Genomic DNA, 21,619 nt, shown 5'->3' with positions numbered 1-21,619 from the left:
CAGTGCATAGAAAGCACGGCCTGTGTGGTTAAGGAATGCAAGTGGGTAAGAAGGAGTATAGAGAAGGGACCCAACCAAAGCCTCTTCACATCTCAGAATCATCCCAGGAGATTAACAAGGAAATAGGAAGAAAACAGTTTGGAACAATGCATGTGGTCTCAAATTTTCCACATACAAGTAAGCTTTACCTTTTTGGTTTTTTTTAAATTGTAGGGCTGATGGTGTCATGAGGACAATGGCTCCTGAGAAACTACTGAAGAGTATGCCCATACTACAGGGACAGATTGATGCACTGCTGGAATTTGACGTACGTATCTCACCAGAAAATGCTTCTTACACAGTCATGCTGCCTTTTATTTGAAGGTGGGCTACAGATAAAGAATTTCCTCAGGAAACAGATTTAGGTCTCCCTCATATAGTTGAATTAGATGAACACTTAGTTTAGGCTGTCAGTGAGGAATAGAGGATTTTGGTTGTCCAGACTGTCAGAGAAGTTTACAGGTGTTTACTTCAGTCATGGAAAACTACGAGTGGTGCATTCTTGGATCCCCATGTTCAGAGCAGGATGGTGGCCTCCTGTTGTGTTTGACAGAATAAAGTAGCTGCAAAACGTACGTTCAGGCAGCTAAATACCCCAGCCTGCTATTAGAAACTATTTTATACAGTCTGTTTAAATGGCACCATCCATGGAAGAGAATTATTTTTGTTTTGTCATGGTCCTTCTTCCTGCCAATACCAACATGACTTGTCTCTTAAAACCAAACCTGTATCTTGACTGTGATGGTGGATACACTAACTTACACATGCGATAAGATTATATAGAACTAAACATACACACAACAGGTAAAACGGGAAATCTGAGTAAGATGGGTGGATTGTATTGATATCAGTATCCTGGTTGTGATACGTACTATAATTTTGCAAGATGTTACCTCTGGGAGAAACTGGTAAGTAGTACATGGGAATCTCTATATTTTTTTTACAGTTTCATGTGGATTTGCAGTTATTTCAAACTAAAAATTTTAATTAATGAAACATATCTGATTCGTGAAAATAAAATGTTCTGCCATGTAGGAAGATTCTTAACTCACATTGTTAGCTTTCCTCTGTTTTGGTGGTTGCCTAAAACAAAGATTTTCCTCAACTATTAGTAACTAAAATCTCTGTTAAGATTATGGTTTCGTCTATCCTAGTCACAACACCCAACTCCTGTGAAATTTCATTTAAAGCAGCAAACCATCTTACTGCTTTTTGACAGATTTTACAGTAAGGACATCACTAGGTATATATGGAATTGCTTCTCTTAACTTTTTTTCTTATTATTCATTTTTGTTTTCTTTCCTTACCCTTAATGTTGGTACTGTCTTACTTAAAGGAGAAAAGAAGTCAGAAAAGGAAAAAGAGCAGAGCCTGAGGAGTTGTGAGCAAGGATTGGGAAATGGAGAGAAATTATTCTTCTCTGTGCTAGCGATTAGAGTATTTGGTGGGTGGGTGGATACTATGAGTCTCCAGAATTATTTTAGGGGTAGCCGGCTAAGGTATGTTTTCCCTATGCTAGGCTTCCTCTCTGACTCACTGCAGGCCCCTGGAGCCTGAACCCTTCCACAGAGATCATTACACAGGGGAAGGAGAAGAAGGTAATATGGCATAGTAAAAGCAACAAGAGTCCAGGTGTTCAAAAGTTGGATTTGATTTATCTGCGGATCATTAATCAAATAGAATGTATATATATATATATCTTATAATTGATAGGACTAACTTCATTGACTTAAATTGAAGCAAAAAAATAGGCAATCCAGTTTTTGATATTGGTAGTGTTACTCAAAGAGTTATACAGCATTTGGTGAATATGAATGAATTTCTTAATAATCATTTGAGACTTCTTAACATGCTCTGAGAAAAATTGTCATTTGATGATCTGCAGTTAACTTATGAAATTTTCATCTGTTTCTAGGTACATCCAAATGAACTAACAAATGGTGTCATAAATGCTGCATTTATGCTTCTTTTCAAGGACCTTATCAAACTTTTTGCTTGCTACAACGATGGAGTTATTAATTTACTTGGTAGGTAGAACTACTGAATGGTGTCTGTGAAGAGAGACTGTATCAGAATGCAAAGATTTGGATGCTGCAGACTTCATAAAAATCTAAATAGATGGCTCATTCAGGTCACATTTCTGTGTGTGTTCTTATGTCGAGATTAAGTGCAGGGAATGGAAAGCATTCTAGGTATTTTCAGCAGAAAGAGATTTCATACAGGGATTTTGATGCTTACAAAATTTTGGAATGACCGAAGGAGCAGGTTCTAGGCTTTGTCTCTTGGAATAAGTCCCGTAACGATACATAACTGTTCCACTGTGCTGACAACTACCTCTGATGCCTCCCCTGGAGGTGCTCCTATTTTGATGTAGTTCCATATGTCTCACCATCTTTCCTTCGCCATAAAGTGAAAATCAGATAGATGCACTGCTTGACGTTTGGCCTACAGTAAAAGATTTCTTTCTACGGACAAGGTCACCCCTTTCTGGGTTATAATGATTCAGCAAACCACTTCCACCTAGTGCCAGTCTGAGAAAACATCTAAACCACGCTTGAATTATTTTTTTCCCTCTGTCAGCTGGTCATAGGGATCTCCCCAGAGCCTATAGGCATGATTGGAGGGAGAAGTAGCCGTCCAGAAGATGTAGGTGCACTTGGGAGTATGAGCCACCTGTTCATACAACCTACATGGGTATTCAGGCACTGCTCGAGGCTGATCGCTTATATTACCACCTCCATTTGATGATGGAGTATACTCTTGCACTTGTCCAGCTTTATGGTTTGGTGTATAAGATAACACTTGAGGTCTTATGACCACTTGGTATTCTCTGGTGAGAACTTCAGTCTCTAGAAGCAAGCCTAGAGCAATTTTTCCAAAGGAGATCAGTTACTGTCTGAAAAAGAAATGGCCCTGCTCCAAAGCGCTAGAGGCTTCTATTGTATTTTCCTATTGGCATGTGCCAGAGTCATCCTGCAGCATTTGGATCTGCTGTAGACACTTGCAGTGCCTTTAGCTCTGCAAGAACAAAGGCCCGAGTGGCTCCAGGTTGGAGCAGTTGCAGAGTCTTCCTTGATCTGGGCCCTGCTTCCATCTGACACCATACACCGATACTCCGTTTAGAGCAGCACATACACATGTTGTCTATGTTACCTCCGACACCAAAAAAAGCTCAGCAAAACGTTCGCCTGCATTTTCGTTACAGGGAGTGCAAGGTGAAGCATTGTGTCTTTCAGATGGAGGGGACCTTTGGACCCGCAGAAACTTCCTTGATGTAGCAGTTCCCTGGGCTTTCATAGATTCTCTCTCCTTCCCTTTGACCTGCCTGTGACTTATTAGGCACCTAGCATACCTGAAATTCTTTCCCATCAGCTACAGTCAACCTGATGTCATCAAATGATATCCAGTGGCATTATGACAACCAGAGAGGTTAATATACTTGAAATAAGACAGTGACCATGTACCGGCATCCCTGCCAGATGAAAGAAAACTACTTCTGATGGGCTGTGTCTACTGGGGTAGATAGAAAAGAACTTGCTAGTTTGATAGAAGCTTATCACATGTCAGCAACTATGCTGATTTTATGCTGGAAAGGAGGACACATCTGGATCTCTGCAAGTAAGAATCATCACCTGATTAAGTTTCCAGTAACCTACAGTTCATCCCTAAGATTCACTCATCTTTTGCACAAACCAGATATGCAAGTTAACTGGGAATATGATGGAATTGCTACCCTGTGTCTTTGTAGAGATCAAGAAACCGATGTGGGGATCCTGCTAGGTTTAAAGTATTTCTGTGTATTTCAAAGTATTTCATCTATGTATTCAGGAAACTGGGGAAATAACCACTGATAGTTTCATGCATCCACTGGATCTGATTTTTTTTAATCTCCTAATCCCCAGAAAGCCTCCACTCAGATTGGTAGAAAATATAGTGACATTTTGGATCCCCAGAGACTAGCATCGGCTTAGAGTCTGTGTCCCTGAAGATTCTGTGTATGTCCCTTTCCCATGTGCGTAGTCACTCTGGTAAATGTCCCTTTGCAGAAGAGTAGGAATAGATGCTTTTGGCTGTGTTTCAAGGCTCTTACTCAAGAATATCTGGGGGGCTTATTAAAATTGAGGTTGCTGGATACTAACCCAGAGTTTCTAATTCAGTAGGTCTGGGGTAGGGCCTGAGAATTTGCATATCTAGTGAGGGCCTGGATGGTGCTGGGTCTGGGGGACTACAGTTAGGGAACCACTGTGTTAGATCCACTTCCGGATGTTCAGGCCAGCATCTTTTTTTTTAACATCTTTATTGGAGTACAATTGCTTTACAATGTTTTGTTAGTTTCTGCTGTATAACAAAGTGAGTCAGCTATACATATACATATATCCCCATATCTCCTCCCTCTTGCGTCTCCCTCCCACCCTCCCTATCCCACCCCTCTAGGTGGTCACAAAACACCGAGCTGATCCCCCTGTGCTATGCAGCTGCTTCCCACTAGCTAGCTATTTTACATTTGGTAGCGTATATATGTCAGTGCTATTCTCTCACTTCGTCCCAGCTTACCCTTCCTACTCCCTGTGTCCTCAAGTCCATTCTCTACATCTGAGTCTTTATTCCTGTCCTGCCCCTAGGTTCATCAGAACCTTTTTTTTTTTGTTTTAGATTCCATATGTATGTGTTAGCGTACAGTATTTGTTTTTCTCTTTCTGACTTACTTCACTCTGTATGACAGACTCTAGGTCCATCCACCTCACTACAAATAACTCAATTTCGTTTCTTTTTATGGCTGAGTAATATTCCATTGTATATATGTGCCACATCTGTATCCATTCATCGGTCGATGGACAGTTAGGTTGCTTCCATGTCCTGGCTACAGGCCAGCATTTTGAATCGGTGCTTCTTGGCATGTTCACCCAAATTGATGAATTATCAGTGACATCACAAAAACGAACGTAATGGTCCTTCTTTACTGCTCAGAACCTTTAGAATTGATTTGAGTTCTCTAGATTTTTATCAATTAGGATTGCCCGATTCAGGAGGAAAAAAATACAGGACATCTCGTTCAATTTGTATTCAGATCAGCAGGAGTAACTTTTTTAGTATTAATAAGTCCCATGGAATATCTGGGACCTACTTATGCTAAAAATTATTTTTTACAATTTAAATTTAACTCAGTGTCTTGTATTTTATCTGGCGTCCCGACTGCCAGTATGAATTTGCACAGTCTTGCACTTCTTTTAGCATGTGTGTTTTTTTCCTCTTGAGTCAGGCTTTGCACTTGTCTCCCAAGGACATGCTGGATTGCTGGGTTCTAAATCTCATTCTAGGTATTGAAGCAGTTGGCAAGGGGAAGGGAGTAAGAAGTAGAGGGACGGAGCACGAGGAGAATTTTTATTCCCTTGTGGAAGGTGGGTTGATTACAGGATCTCCAGGCAACGCAGGACCAGCCTCTTCAGACTGAGAAAGAAAAGCTTTTTCCAACAAGGGTAGCTCATGTTGGTTTGAATCTACCCAAGTACTTTCCTTTCCAGTTTTCTTTTTCAATAAGAGTCCTAACTTTCACAAAGGAGCCCATGTTGAAGCTGGAAATTTAACTTGCCCACATACATTATAATTCAGCAACTCACAAGATTAGACTCTGTGACTTTAGCGATCACAGCCCTGTGTCTGTAAGGATAAGATTATTTTAGGGCAGCTTGGGGTACCACAGTCTGACTGGAGCCTTGAGCCAGTCATTTTACATCCTGTGTTGTCATTTTCCTTTTTAAGCTCTCCAGTGGGGTCGGGAGCAGCCGTCCACCCCACAGTTCCATCTGCCTTGTTCTCATCACGGTCTATCCCCGCAGCTGCTTGTCCTGATAAGCTTCATTCTAGGTGCTTATTTCAGAAAACCACAGGTCATAATTTAAGTCATCATTTTGCTCCTGTGCAACACAGAACCCGAGAATCCCATTCTCCATTAGTTGCAGGTGGTTATCACTGCCTTCAAATTCATTCAGGTTACATATCTAATCCCAGATTCCTCCCTTTGACATTTTTGAGCGTCTGATTTCTACAGCCTCTTCAGCCACCAAATACTGTGTCTATGCAAGAAACAGAAACCACTCTACGTATTCTAAATAGAAAGGGATTCAAAACAAGGGGTTAGGTCCTCATTTAATTATGGGAAGCCTGCAGGACCTGGTTCTGGTCTCGGCCTCCTGAGATGCTCCTGAAGTAACCAGTTCTGTGCTCTAGGGACGCTACTGCTTATGAGACCACTACTAGAAAGTATGCTGAAACCACCTCGACTGCCTTACAACACTAGGGAGCTGGAGAATGGACACTTGAAGCTATAATCCAGGGAGTAGGGAGTCAGATAGAGTGGCTGTGACTGTGACAGTTATTCCCTAAAGCCCAGGAAAGCTGGAGGGTGACAGTGAAATGCTGTGAAAGATAGCTCACCCTCCAGGGATCTTATCACTTGCCGTAAGAAACAGCTGTTCAGGTACAGGAAGCCTGCTGCTGCTGCCTCAGTTTCTCCTTCCAGATCGCCCACAGGTCTGTCTAATGTGCAGAACTAAATTTGCATCCAGATCCCTGGCTTCTCATGAGTCTAGAAAAAAGATAGAATGGAGTTGGGTGAACCAGTCACCAACATCGTACAGTGTCCTGGGAGGTTTTGCCTTTCCTGGGGAAAGATTCCTGCCCGTGGTGTGCAGTGCAAAACCACATCACCTTTATTTCAGGTGAGGGAGTTTGGTGGCAAGCCAAGTAAGATAAACTTTTCCATTCGCTTTTGCTGGCTGATCTTAATCTTCTTTACAACTCATAAAGGTGAGCTTTTGCTAAAGTTCATGTCCAGCCATCTGCTGTTTTGCTTTCTCTGTGTACTCTTCACTGGGAAACTTATTATTTCCATTGTAAGGAGTCTCACATCTATCCTTTCAGTCCTTCCCTTCCTCCTGAGCTTCAGTTTTGCACGTCTACTTATTTGTCGACACTTAAAATTTAAATACTATGTTCTTACCTCAAACTCGGCAATTTCTGAAACTCTTGAATTTGCCCTTCCTAATCTCCTTGTTTCTGTTTATATATAATTAGTCTTTTAAACCTGAAACCTCAGTTTTCTTTGAGTTGCCCACTGACTAAAATCTGTGCCAGTCAGAAATGAAGTTCTGTTGATTCATTTTCATCCTCTCTCCCCAGTGTACCCCCGCTTCATCCCCACTTCTGCTTCATGAACATTGGACTTAATGCCTTTACCATTGATTTAGCAATTAAAGATGTTAAGTCATGTGACTCTCCTCTATTATTGTCTTGAACACTCCTTAAATGCTGCTGTGCTTTACTTTATGTTGACTTTACAGATGGAGTGTATTAAGCATGCATTTTCTCCTTATATTAAAATAATAAACATTCAATGTATATTTTTTATTTCATTTAATTTGAAAAAGAGAGTCTCTTGCCTAAGATTAGGAGCAGAAAAGGAGAAGAGTTGTACCTTTTCATATTAGAGACCTAACCTTTCAAACGTGGTAGTTGTACATTCTGGCCTCACGACACTGTGGCGTTGAGTGGCCTTCATTCATCCTTGTCAACTTGCTCTTGTGAAAGTAACACTCTAGAAGAGAAGTATACACAGTGTCCCAAGTGTTTTGAGACAGGTCTGTTTTTTGTTTGTTTACTAACTAAGCGCTAGGAATTAACTTTATAAATATATCATGGGTGAGTCTTAGTCAAGGACTTCATGACCAGATCTCTACATCTAATGTTGGAATCAACAGTGGTGCAAATCTTAGCAAACATTTTGTCACTGTAATGAAACTCTGACGCATGAATAAGAAGATGCTTCCCTTACTGACTAGTGGTCGTTAGTAATAGCCTACATGCAAGGTCTCAGTTTGTTTCACAAGGATGAGATACCTTTTCATCTGGTTCTTTTCCTCGGACAGTTATTCTGCAAAAGTCAGTACTAATATGACAAGGGAATTCATCAACACTTTATAAAGATTCATGTTACAAATGTCAATATTTGATCATTTCAGGTACTGAAAATCAACATATGTTATCTTTATTATGAAAGAAAGAGACTCATTTCTGGGTGACCCATCCCCTCTGTTAAAAGTGTTAATTTCTCTGGTCTCTTAAGCGGGTGAGGGAACTTTACAGCTTTGTATTGCTCAGTACATGCTGCTTTGCTGTGTCATTACCACTGTTACAGAAACACTTATGAGATTATAACCTAAAACCATCATTATTGAAAGTCTTTTGTTACTGAATCCTAAATTACCACAAAAGATACAAACAACCTAAAACGCATCCAGAGGAGACAAAAAAACACTGCTTAAAATTTTGATGCATTGGTTCTAAGAGGAGATTGAGATTATTCAGTTTGATTTCTCTTTTTGTGTTATCACTGAAGATCTGATTCAAATAAATAAACTTATAGTAAAGAAAAGTAATTTAGACACTTGGAAGAAATTGTTTATGTGAAGATTGTTTAAAAGGAAAGAAAGGTGTGTTTTACCAGAATAAGTCCTTCTTTTCAAAGGTTTAAACTGAAAAGATTTGTTCCCCTGTAACACCATATTTCTGTCTCTAGCTTAGAAGACAGCGTGGGTGGACAAAGAAAGTATCCTTAAATTTGGCCATTTTTTAAAAGACCCACTTTCCTCTCAAATCTTAACAACTAGAAAACATTATGTGTTTGTTTTCTTGATCTTTTTGCTTCCCTCGAATACCCTACAGGGGAGGTCCATGTTAAAAGTAAAATTACCAAAAGACTGTCAACAGAAGGTAATGAGTAGCTACCCTCAATAATTAATTCTTTGTGTAATTATATATTATTAAACCTTTCTTGAGAAAATTAAAAATACTTTTGAGGTAGTAAAATTACATGCCGAATGAAATCCAGAACTTTCAAATGTGAGAGAGCATAAAAATAGCATATGTTTAACCATGTGCAAATATGAAATAATGGAGATACTGAGCCGTCAGTTATGATCCAGGGTTGCCAGGGAGCTATTGTAGACACTGGCCGACTGTGTCTCCATCCGCAATGTCAATAATTTTGACTGAATGAACGGATGAATGACTGGCTAGGGGAAAGCACTGTTAAAGTGCTAGTTTTCTTCAAAACATGTATGGAGAAAATACACTCTCATACTACAGTTATAATTCATGACTGAATTCTAGTCTTGGGAGGCAGAAGAGAGCAGCAAAAGGACCCTTTGTTTTTCTGTCTAGAAAGCTAAAAGTTGAGAAAGAGGATACGATTATAGACTAGAAAGGACGAAACTCCACTATCTTATAACAAAAAGACATAATGTTTGAAAGAAATAGTTAATGACCAGTAAAAGCAAGTATCACTTATATGGAGTGTAGACAATTTAAAGAATTCTTTAATTCAGGGAAGTTTATAGATTATTGCTTTATAATATATAGATTATTGCTTTATAGTGAACTAGTAAGAAAAAAAGGATGCTGTAGGGTGCAGTTTTAACTTTTGAGATTGTTATCAGCAAGAATTTGATGCTGTTTTCTGAAACAGAATATTACAATATATGTATCATGAAGTATATACCTGTTGTGACAATTAATATATTCTTCTACTTTAACTGTATTTTCATTATTTAAATTGTTTCATGTGAGACACCTTAGAACATAACACCTTTCCTAAACTACTCAGACCTCCCTTGTTTAGGTGTTTTTAATATTTCCCATAAGTTTTAGTGCCAAGTGTTTTGATTCAAACATTAAAGTTGTACGTAATAGTATCAATGTAAGCTTAGAAGCAGATTGAATATAATACACTTTTCGAAATGCTTATCTATCTCTTCTAGAAAAGTTTTTTGAAATGAAGAAAGGACAATGTAAAGATGCTCTAGAAATTTACAAACGATTTCTAACTAGGATGACACGAGTGTCTGAATTTCTCAAAGTTGCAGAGGTAAGTAATATTTACACATGTATCTGGAGTGAACAGTAGAGTTCATAATCTGGCATGACATTCTGCCACAGAGTCACAGGTTATTAGGGTTGGAAGTGGCCTTGGAAGACATTTCATCCTGCTTCTCACCCAGAGCTGTGCTCTGCACTCTTGCATTTCAATCAGAAGATCATCCTGTGTCCAAATAAAAGTTTCATGGATGATGAGCTCACAGCTTTGCAAGGTGGTTTGTCCCTCCATCTCACCTCATGGCTGTCCTTGATTGTAAGAAAGTGCTTCCTTTGTATTGAACTGTAGAAAAAAGCCCTTAGAAAAGTCTGTCCATTGTTCTCAGTGTGTAAACGATAAACCCTGACGTTTTCTTACTTTGTCAAAATGATTTCAATACAAGGAAAAAAGAAAACAAAGTATAATTAATTTTATAAAGTTTATAAATTGTGTCTTAAGGATGTCTCTTTATACGTAATCACAGTAACTGTGTAACCATCAAGTTGTTGTTCCTGAGGTTATCTGTAAATTGGTGTCTTCTCTTATGAAATCCAATGATTGACTCATAGTGGAAATTGTGACATTTTATTACAATCCTTTGTCAGGGTGACAAATGGGTTCTTATCTTGCTTGTCAACTAACTGATTGCTAGGGCTGACTGAAGTGTTTTGTGGGAAGGGTTCTGAAGCTCACCAGCAAAGCATTAAATGCTGTGGACGTGGGACATTCATGCCATGTTTTTGATGTTTTCGCCATTTTCAGAATATAGCACAAGAACAGGCATTTTATACACATAATTTCAAAAGCACTCTAGTCCAAGCATTAGTCTTCAAATTTCATTTATTCACAGGAGTGATAATTGTCACATTTAAATTCCAAGACCAAAATAATCTTGCAAAATACTATCTCTTGAGCTTAGATCCATACAGTTTATAATCAGAATTTGTTAAAAAAAAAATCAATATGGGAAACAAAAGGTAAAGATTAGCTTAATAAATTACATATACATTAAAGCATGTTCATGTATATTTCCATGGGTTTATTGATGTTGGTGGCCTTTAAGGAAGGATAGAATTGCTTGAAACTTTTGCTGCTACACAAGTTTTATTTTTTGTATTTGATATGATTTTCCCATAGTTCAACTGTAATTATCAATGTAATCTAGCAAAATTTGCCTAATTTCTTTCTGTGAGAAGATCAGTTATACCTAAACACCCAGGGCAGAGGATTATTTCACTGTTGGATTAATTCCTGGTGCACATGCTTCCCAGTGTTCCCATCTGATGTTGTGTATATCGGAAAAGTAAAGAGCTGGACATGTTACAGTTTGGGGTAAATATTTCTCTAATCAGCATAATAAGGCTGGGCTAAAGGTCTCCGTGAGAAAAAGGGTGCTTATATATCAGTTCCTTCTATTCTTACATGTAAAATTTTACTTTGTGTCTCTTGATAACCTCGTGTTATCACAGGCCCATTTCAGGCTGCTGAGAAGGAGATATACAGAAATTAGATGTCATTTTGAGAGTTTGTCTTTAAACAACATAATAATAAATATTTTAATTTTATTCAAACATGACTAAGACTTTTTATAGAATGGATACTAATTTACAAAATTATTTTTAATAGAATAAACATTAATCGCAGTGGGTTAACCATTAGTGTTTTCTTTCACATTTAAATCGCATTGTTCATAATTTAAACACTAAGTGTTTGGATACCAGTGTTGAATCGTTTGGTTATGATTGGTAAATACAGAAAGTTTTCAGCAAATATACGAAGCTTCTCTTTTCTACCAAGCAGTGCTTGTGTGGTGTACATATGTATGGACTCCTACCCAATAAGCTACCCTGTTGTTAATACCATTTGCCTGAAGAATGTGTAGATGACTTGCAAGAATGTTGTTTTTAAAATACAACTCTCTATATAGGCTATATGGCAAACGTTAACATTAAGTTTCCCATCGTATTAAAAGAAATGTGGAGTAATTGAATAATTCCTATGGATATATTCAAATTTTGCACAGAGGAATTGCTTGAAGTACAGAAAACTTCCCGTGCTTTGAATTCTTATACTGAAGTCTCCTAAAGCAGACAACTGAAATTTTGTAAAATGGTTATTTTACAACTAATAGGCATGTCTGCTAAACGCACTTACCTTTTATAGAACTAAGTTATTCTTAGTTTGCTATTCCAAGGTAAATACCAACTCATAGGAGTTATGTCTCCCAGAATACTTGCAGACAGAAAGTGATGACATTTCTGTAATATAATCACACTTCAGCTCCATCCTCCAACTTCATTGTGGTTCAGAAGTTCAGGACAGTAAGAGTAGCAAAGTAAAGGAAGAATTTCTTTAACAGAGTTACCTACTTAATAGAATCGCATCACCTTTTAAGGAGGTGATTCCAATATTAGGGACCCATAATGCTTTAATTTAACAAACACTGACCTCATTCATATTCATATTTATTTTAATGGATCATCTCAAGAGGTATTGAAATATGGAAATAAATAGAATGAAGTTGCCTTAATTTATAATTTCCATACTTTGAAAGAATGTGAGTTTAGGGCAGACATAAGACAGCCCCCAGCAAAGAATTATCATCCCAAAGTGTCACTAGTGCCAAGGCTGAGAAACACTGCTTTATTTTTTATTTTTTTCAACATCTTTATTGGGGTATAATTGCTTTACAATGGTGTGTTAGTATCTGCTTTATAACAAAGTGAATCAGCTATACATATACATATATCCCCATATCTCTTCCCTGTTGCGTCTCCCTATGCTGCTTTAGATATAGAAAAGGCAAAGGAAAGAAGTTAGCTCAGCATTTGACACACAAGTGGACTTGCGCCTCTCCAGTTTGCCTTATTGTCTTTCAGGAGCCGACACTTAGGCTTCCTGTATTGGCTTCCACATTTCCATCAGCATAACGAAGCACTTCGTTTCTCACAGAGAGACTTGGGTTAACCCTCTTTGTTTCTTTAAGCCTCAATTCCATCATTTATATAGAATGAGAGAATGAAGTTTTGATTTGTATTTTTCCCCAGCTTTTTATTTTGAATACTTGTCAAACCTACAAAAGAGTTGATAAACTTGTATAGTGAACACCTGTGTACTCTCTTCATTGAGTCACCTTTATTAATATATTCCCGTATTTGCAGTCTTGCTAGCACTTTCTTTTTCTGCCCCTCCCTCCCTCCCTTCTCTTCCTTCCCCAAGCTACCAAAATTTAAAATTCACATATGCTTTTATCTAGTAATTCCACTTCTACAAATGTGTCCTACAGATGTGTCCACACAGGTGCAAAGTGATGTGTGCAGCATTTCTTGCAGTGGCAAGGGATTGCAAGCAACTTAAATGTTCATTAATAGGTGACTTGTTAAGTAAATTGTAAGACAAGGAAGCTGTTTAAAAATGAGGAGATTCTGTGTATTAATGTGGATATAGTTCCAAGATGTATTGTTAAATGAAGAGTATAATCCCAGTGTACATAATACACTATTATTGTATAACAGTGTGGGAAATAACTATGTATTTATGGATTTCCTATTTCCTTGGATATGCATAAAGAAACTCTGGAAGGATACATCTTGGATGTCACAGTGGTTCTCTCTGTGTGAGGAAGGGTGGAAACTACACCCTGAACAAGTTATTAAAATTCAGTGAACATTCCCTGTCCAGAGGACTGACTGGGCATAATTAGCAATTTAAATTTAGTCGAAGCATTTTTTAAAAAATTTTAGTTGCCATTAACCATGGAGGAAACCTTTTACACTTCAGTTTCCTAAGTTCTTTTTTCGGGTTCTAGCAAAATTCTGTACATTTGTTATATCTGTATTGCCAAAATCATTGCTCTTATATTGAGTGGAAAACTCCGCAAAAAGCACGTATTCAAAGTGAGATTGATATATATAATAATAATTATTTTATACCAAGATTGAGCTGTGGTTTTAACTAATTCTATAGGTGATCTAAGAAATTAATTTTTAAAAACCTATTAAGTAACTTTTTTTTAATCCACAGCAAGTTGGCATTGATAAAGGTGACATTCCTGACCTCACACAGGTAAGTGGTTCTCTGAGTGAAAAATTTAGTGTGCATGAAATTATTAATCCATAGTTCAGCATAAATGGTCTTACCTAGGGCAGAGGCTTGTAAGCATTTAATGCATTTTTGAACGTAGGCCAACCACCTTTCTTGGAAATCCTTCTAACTTACTATTTTTCTTTTAGCTATTAAATATATTTCTGGAGATAATATGAATATTTTCCTACTCTTATAAAATCGTTTCTTCTTTAAAGGCAACTGTATTTAATTATTGAGCTCATTTTTTCATTCTTAAACTTGAATCAAAAGGAAGCCTTGAAAAATGTTTAATAAGTGTTTTATCCATGAAATGTGACTATTCATAGGCATGTAATCAGAACATTTGAACGGCTCTTCCTGCTTCTTCTCCTAGTTTTCAACATGTCCCAGGGATGGAGGAGGGGCACGAATAGCGAGAACACTGAGGTTGTAATTCTACTATTCAATACACTGATTTTTGCCTCCCCTGTGAAGGGGAGGAATTTCTATATACAAGAGAACCTTTTTTTAAAAAATAGTAGTGGTAGATGAGTGATTTTCTGGGGACTATCTAGGAAGCAAAACAATAGTAGAGCTTCCGTATCAATCCTTTTATCTGTTAAGAAGGTACATTGTACGGCCTCTTGGACGTAGAATCAAGATCATTCACATGAGCAGAATTACTGTAGGACCTTTCTCATAATTGGCAGGAACTATTTTTGTTTAATCAACTTGTCATTCTGCTATGGTAAATTTCTGTTCCAAACATGTTCTTTAACTAGAAATAGATAATAGGAGAGAGTTAAGAACTGCTACCATATATACCAGTAATGAATATATGAGTTTTCTGTCTTTGCAAATAGAAAAAAGTTATTGTAATTGAAGAAAATTGTCATAATGAAAGATTACCCATTTTTAGTAGTACCGAAATGTGTTTAATAATTTCTTATCTTTATTATCCCTTAAAATGTTTCTATATTTAAATGTTAACCTTAAATTTTTATTAAAAATTAGGGAAACCCAAAGTAATGGTCTCTGTATTTACATTATTAAAATACCAATTAAATGCCAAGAATTCTTCATAAATAAAATTCACAGAACAATTCAGAAAATGATGGCATTGTATTTTTTTATTTAAAAGTTGGGGGAAAGTGCCTTCTAATAGACAGAATATTAGTATAAAATATTTTTGCTACTATGAGAAGATAGTGTTCTTTGATCAGGTACATACCTAAATAAGATATTGGTATCATCTTGGATATGGCTAAAAATTGTGTGCATAAAATGCTATTAAAATTTCTTTATTAGATTATAATCTAATAAAGATTTATTAATTTTGTACCACTGTAATAAAAAGCAAAGAAAATCACTGTGCTTTCATTTTAAATTATTTAATTATTTACATTATTAACATTAACATTTACATTGCAGTTTTAATAAATAACCCAAATACATGTTAACCTAAAAAATGTAGATATTTAAATATTTAACTCAATGAATAGCTTTTGGAAATGGTAAATCATCTTTATTTCAACTGTATAGACTGCTCTCACCATGGAACAGAAGTAAAACTGGTCATGTTGTTAGAGAGGCTGGCAGGTTAAGAAGAAAACAGGTCCTCATTTATCTCAGTTTGGGCAGAGTCTGAAGGGAGATAAAGAAAGATTTAAAAGCATACTTAAATACCTTTCTGTTTTTAAAATTAGAAAATTATAGCATATCATTGACAGAGTTACATACTTGGCTTTAATTTTTAATGATACCGTTATATTCTTTACAGTTTATATAATCTTCTCTCAAGAAGTCCAGAGGCATAATATTTTATGTAATGATGTATGTTCTGTGTTATTATAATTTGGGGAACAGAGACCCATCCTTAAAGAAGATAAAATCTTACTCTGGGTCTAGTAGAAAGCGATTCTATGGTAGAGGTTCATTAGATACTGGTAACATTCTATCCTCTGCTTTTGTTATGACTTTAAGAGCCACATAGACTTCAGTATTAACATTTATTTTGAAATTACCTCCTTATAAAAAAAATCCTCTAGTTCATTTCTCCAGTGTATATTTAAATCTCAATTCGAAAGTTTTGTGTGCTTCTGAAATTTCTTAATAAGTTACTTAATTGTGATTTCTGTTGGGTTCATGAGCAGCAGAGCTAAACACACCCCCTAATTTTTATTTAGAACCCTTCCACAGGTCTAATTGTAGGCTTGTCATTGAGCTGGGGCTTTAGACCCACTGTGACAGTCTGGTCAGACAGAAGCTGGAATGTGTGCTGTTCTAGGGTTAGTCCTTCAGATAGTGTTAGACCAGAACTAATCTGGAGATGGGTCAGAAATGCCAGGTAGTGTGGACTCTGTTTGAGACCTCTGAGATTGGGTTCTACTCTCTGCCAGGCTTCTCTGTGGCTGCCATGGCCACTGAATCTAGCCACGGCGATGAACAAAAATAGCCAGCAAGGAAGAGGATTAAGGAGATGATGGGGACCAGAAGGGCTACCTATTGACTGGGAGTAGGGAAAGGCTGCTCCTAACTGAGAAAGGATTAGAATTCCTCTTGCAGCAAGATGGAACACAGGGATTGAATGGATATCTTTCTGGTTAGAAAATGTACAGTAAATACCAGTGTGGTCATCTGTAGCCCTTTTTAAATTGTGCATATAATATCATCATAACAGCATTTTAAATGATTTATAAATACCAATGAAAAACATTTTTAAACACTCAAAAGTACTGTATTGAATAAGAAGTGAATGTGATATCAGAACTGAAATATTCCTCCTCAGCACTTTCCAATGGTTTCTTAGATCTAATAATCAAAAAATTTGAATGACCTTTTGGCTGCTTTTTATTTCCATTTGTTTTTAATGATGCTTTAGGATCTAAAGCATCTGAATTGTAGATGGATGCTTCCTTTTTGATCCTGTACTCACAATCAGCTATGAATTTGTTTCAAGAAAAGGATTTTCAAAATATTATTTCCTGTTTGGTGTGTGTGCATGTGTTCCGAATTTAATATATCTCCATTTATGAAAAACATCTTAGGTTTTGATGTCAGGAATTCTGGTTGATCTGAAAACTACTGGTAAAGAAAAGTCTCCTTTTAAAGACTGTACCACTGATGAATCGGTAACCATGATATATCACTGTTATTTATTAGCTTTCACAAGCTGCCTCTTGTTCTTTGGGTTGGTATTTTCACCTGATTGGTCTGTTGACTTCAGCATTATTTAAAATAAGCAACTAAAGATACTGCTAATTATACTAAAGTTCCTTTCACAACAGCAGAGGCATTCTCAAAGTTTTGCCCCTTGGAAATTTGAGACAGTTTTCATTTTTGTCTGCTGCATGCCAGGATGTGCTCAGTGCCATAGATAGAGCTCAGAAGGCCAATATCCCTACACTCAACGAACTTTACTATCAAAGTACTTTTTTTCCCTCCAGAAATGTTTGAGGAGTTTATTTCTGTTAGATTTCACATGTCCTAATAAGAGATATAAATGATGAAGCATTTTTAAACTTCTAAGCTAAAATGCTCCAAACTTAATTTTATGTACAATCCATTGCAAAATAACACCCCTTAAAGACAAAGTCAGTTTTGTAGTCTGTGTTCTTGGTCACATTTCTCTCAACTATTGTGATTTTAGTGACTACTACTTTATTTTTAATTTTTTTCTTAAATTATTAAGAAACTTCACAAAAAGAATGAAATTGGAAACTATCATCCTAGTTGTTTTTTTTTTTATTTTACATAATTAAGAAACTATATAGGAAAAAATACTACTTCTTTTGTTATCCCATACTGTTCTCTATTTTATAACTATAAATAGCATTTCTTAAAGAGGTTTAGCACAGAATCACATTTCTTTTACATTGCATTTAATATTCAGAGGACCTAAGTCTTCTAACTGGAGAGAGGTTCCATGGCTTGATATATTTTTCCTTACTGTGATCCCAATGAAAAGAATGGAAACCGAAAAGTTTAAAGTTATATGCCCGGGCCTCCTAGGTTCCATTATTATGACAATTATAATTATTACTATTATGACAGTTATAATGGCAGTTATCAGGTATGAATTCATCTAAAAATTGTGAAGCCATTTCTGTCTTCTTCCTTTTAAAGTTACAATACACATTCTGTTCATTAAGCAAGCACATCTTAGTAGTTTACAATTTTTCTATAGAGCAAAATTTCCTTTATCTCTTAAAAATTCATTTTTTAAAACTTAGAAGTATACCCCTAGTTGTAGTTTACTGGAATTTGCTGAGTCAGCTTTTACCTGACCTATATTAAGAATTCTAATTTTTATGACTTTCAAAATTTATTATATCTCCTGAAAGTCATTTTTTCTACTCTACAGTAATTAACTTTTTATATAACGTTCACAAGGCTGTCCCTTTCTACCCTACCTTCATCACTTTGATCAAGTTAATATTTTTGTTCACTTACTAATTTATATTTATAAATTTATGTGTGGCTCACTTAGTAATTTACACATACAATAATCTCACATAATTATATATATAATAATATTATTGTTAAGGCAGTATATGAGTCTATTAGTGAAATGAAAATGAATATTAAATGTACTAAACAATTTTAATAAGAATTTTATTTTCATTTGTCATTATAGGTGCAATGTAAAATGTACAGTTATACAATTTTTTAGCAGTTAGCATAGTTACTTTAAAATCCCTCAGAATTAATTTTATATTAATTTTAAGAATGATTGTCCAAATTAAATGTATCTATAAATGTTATGCCAGTCTTTGAATGCCTATGCTGCTGTTAAAGTCTAACTTGGGTTAAGATTATTCGAGAAAGGTGAAATTAAATTTCTAATGCTTGAGGAATAGATGGGATGGAATATTTATATGAACCTATTATTTCTTCTAATATACAGCAAAATGCCATCACTTTATATTGCCTAAAATATGATGATAAAAACATTCAGGTACTTAATAAAAGAGGTGAAATATATTAAATTTGCCAAAACACAGTAGTCTGTTATAACATTAATATTTACTAAAGTTACTTTACTATGTATATAAATTAAATAGCTCAATAATAAGAAAATCTTAATTGTGGTTGACTGTTAAAGTTGTATTTTTTCCCCCACAACTCTCACTTACCCTCTCTTTTTTAATAAAGTAGTAATTTTCCCTAATATTTCAGTCAAATGTGGATAAGTGAGATTTTACTGTATTTTCATATTTCTGTAAGTTTGTATTTGGGCACTTATATTTTTGACTCGGATACAAATGCCTTTACTTTTTTCACTGTGGTCTTCTGGAAACATACGGTGAACTTGATTTAATTGAGTTTACTACATTTAAGTAATATCTTAGTAAAAGTCTATCCAATGTCATTTCTACACCGAAACCACACTGTAACACTGTTTGTTATGCAGTGAAGTTAAGTACATGTATGATGGGCCTGTTGGAGATTCTGTGGAATTTAAATATTTAAGTACCAAAAGACCCTGGAATGAAATTATCTCCCATATGTATTAGGGTGCCTAGACCTGCACTATACAAAGTTACAGTGATGTTCCAGTGTATTTATTTTGAAAGAAAGCGATGCAGACATTTATTTTTTACTTTCTTATTGTAGGCTCCCAGCAGTCTTATGGAGACCCTTGAACAGCATCTAAATACATTAGAAGGAAAGAAACCTGGAAACAAGTACGCATTAGTTGTATATTCTAAATAAGATGAAAAATACTAGAGTCATTCTTTATACAGTGAGATTTACCACAGTACTACCGTTTTAGGGTATGCTTTATTGTAATTATCCTGAGTTCCCTGAAAACCCCTACCCTTCCCATTAACTTACGACATCGTGACCCCATTATAGGTAATCTGTCTGCAGGCTAATTCAGCAAACTAGTAGGTTGTACCTGTGTTGGCTGGACTTGCTGATTTATTTATTATTTTGCCCTCAGAAGGGACTCACAATCCTCAGAAAAAGAATTGCTCGTGCTAAAAATTGAGGCTGTCATCATTGGGAACCCAATTTCCCAAGCAGCCTTGAACACTCTGTTATGTTACCAACCCTACTGTGAAAAAGCAGAGCCTTCAGGAATGGCTTTCTGGACTTCAGACTCTCCCCAGGTGGACCCTTCGGCATGGCATGCTGCTGACACTTGACTCAGAGTTATTTTTCTAGACAGAGTAGCAGTTGAGCAGCGATAAGTGTAGTTTTAGTAGATTTTCAACCTTTCTGTTTGGACACTTAGATTTTTGACCATTTTTCCTGACTGCATGCCAAAAATGTCCAGGTTCCATTTTTGTCTTCTCTCCAGCCGGGGTCATACTTTTCGGTTCACAAGACCTGGTACTTTCCCGTCTTTGTGCCTCGCTCAGAGTGTAATTCTGCTAATCTTGGGTGCCTCCCCTCCTTGTCTCTGCGTGCGTGCATTTTACACATCCTGGGAGGGCCATCTCATGAGGGCTTCCTTAATCATGGACCACACTGTTTAATGACTCCCCTCCCCACCTCCCCTGCCCCGATATGTGGTTTAAATGGATTTTCTGATTCTTAAGGTCAGGGACTATTTTATACTTCATTATCTCCACCTAAAAACGTAATGTAGCTCTCTCTACAGAGTCAGCTTGAAATCTGTTTTTGTTGGTGATCCCAGCTTTATGTTGATTCTGTTTAGATCGACAGCAGAAAGTGGTAGAGACAACCCGTGAACTGCTCATTGCAGGGCTATAGGCTGATCGTGGATTTTACCTGTGATACAGCTATCAAAGTGCACCTCCTTTCTGCTTGCTTCTCTCTGGGCATTCTCCCAGAATCTAGACTCTCGTGTCTTGAGACACTTTTTTGCCTGTTGTTTAGCCAAGGGTGATTTCTGTCATCTTTTCCAAGTTAGTATAAAAATTATTGCATGTCTTAAGTTTTCGATGGTAAACAACAGAATAGGGCTCTCTCAGGCTGTGATGGCAGAGCTATTTGGAATGATGGATGACAGGACATCTCAGGGGCTCTGTCAAGGTTGTACCATCGTCCAAGGTCTGTCCCCACTTCAGTGTGGCCAAGGACGATCAGACTTGTGTTGGTAGATTGATGTCAACTGAAAAGACGTGCGAGTATATTAAGTCACAAAAGAGGGTGCCCGCTTCCAGTAATTGCTGCCTCCTCCCACCCCTCCCGTATTAGGGTGTCTGGGAAGCCAAATGAGTCGCCTAGGATTTAAGCCAAAGGAGGCAGGAAGCCTGAGAAATGTCCCTCTTCCTGTGGCAGATGGATCCCTTTAGCTGAGGAAATATGCATATGCCAGAGTTAGAGCCTCTCCCTTGGGCAATGCAGGACGCGCATGGGTGCAAGTCAGCTTCTCCGCGCTCTTCCCCCCTCAGGTCCCCGCACCCCGCACAGGTCCACCCTCTTCCCTCCTGAAATCTGCCAGGGCTGCAATCCTGTGAGAAGCTGCCTCCTAGAGCGGATCTCATCAGCCCTAACTTCAGCTCTAAAGCCGCCCCCTTGTGGCTGCTGTCAACTATTTTTGGACTGTTTAGCTATGGACACTTGGTTACATTTCTAAGAGTAGTAAAAATAAGAACGTAATGATCTTCTGTTTTGAATTACCTTGTACTG

At 36.9% G+C, this 21,619-nt stretch overlaps 1 protein-coding gene across 9 annotated transcripts in view; it reads left to right on the top strand.

The window, feature by feature from the left end:
* Positions 1-21,619, top strand: part of SNAP91 (synaptosome associated protein 91) — a 155,135-nt gene that overhangs the window by 55,376 nt on the left and 78,140 nt on the right. For all 9 annotated transcript variants that reach the window (XM_068551700.1, XM_068551699.1, XM_068551698.1 and 6 more), the window contains exons 6-10: positions 214-307; positions 1,955-2,066; positions 9,855-9,961; positions 13,973-14,014; positions 19,631-19,701. In XM_068551700.1, coding sequence (XP_068407801.1) covers positions 214-307; positions 1,955-2,066; positions 9,855-9,961; positions 13,973-14,014; positions 19,631-19,701 — 426 coding nt within the window. The remainder of the gene's footprint in view (positions 1-213; positions 308-1,954; positions 2,067-9,854; positions 9,962-13,972; positions 14,015-19,630; positions 19,702-21,619) is intronic.

The sequence above is a fragment of the Eschrichtius robustus genome, chromosome 9 (genome assembly GCF_028021215.1).
Source record: "Eschrichtius robustus isolate mEscRob2 chromosome 9, mEscRob2.pri, whole genome shotgun sequence".
Taxonomy (NCBI): domain Eukaryota; kingdom Metazoa; phylum Chordata; class Mammalia; order Artiodactyla; family Eschrichtiidae; genus Eschrichtius; species Eschrichtius robustus.
Note: the sequence above shows the minus strand (reverse complement) of the source record. Positions and strands in the feature narration are given on the sequence as shown.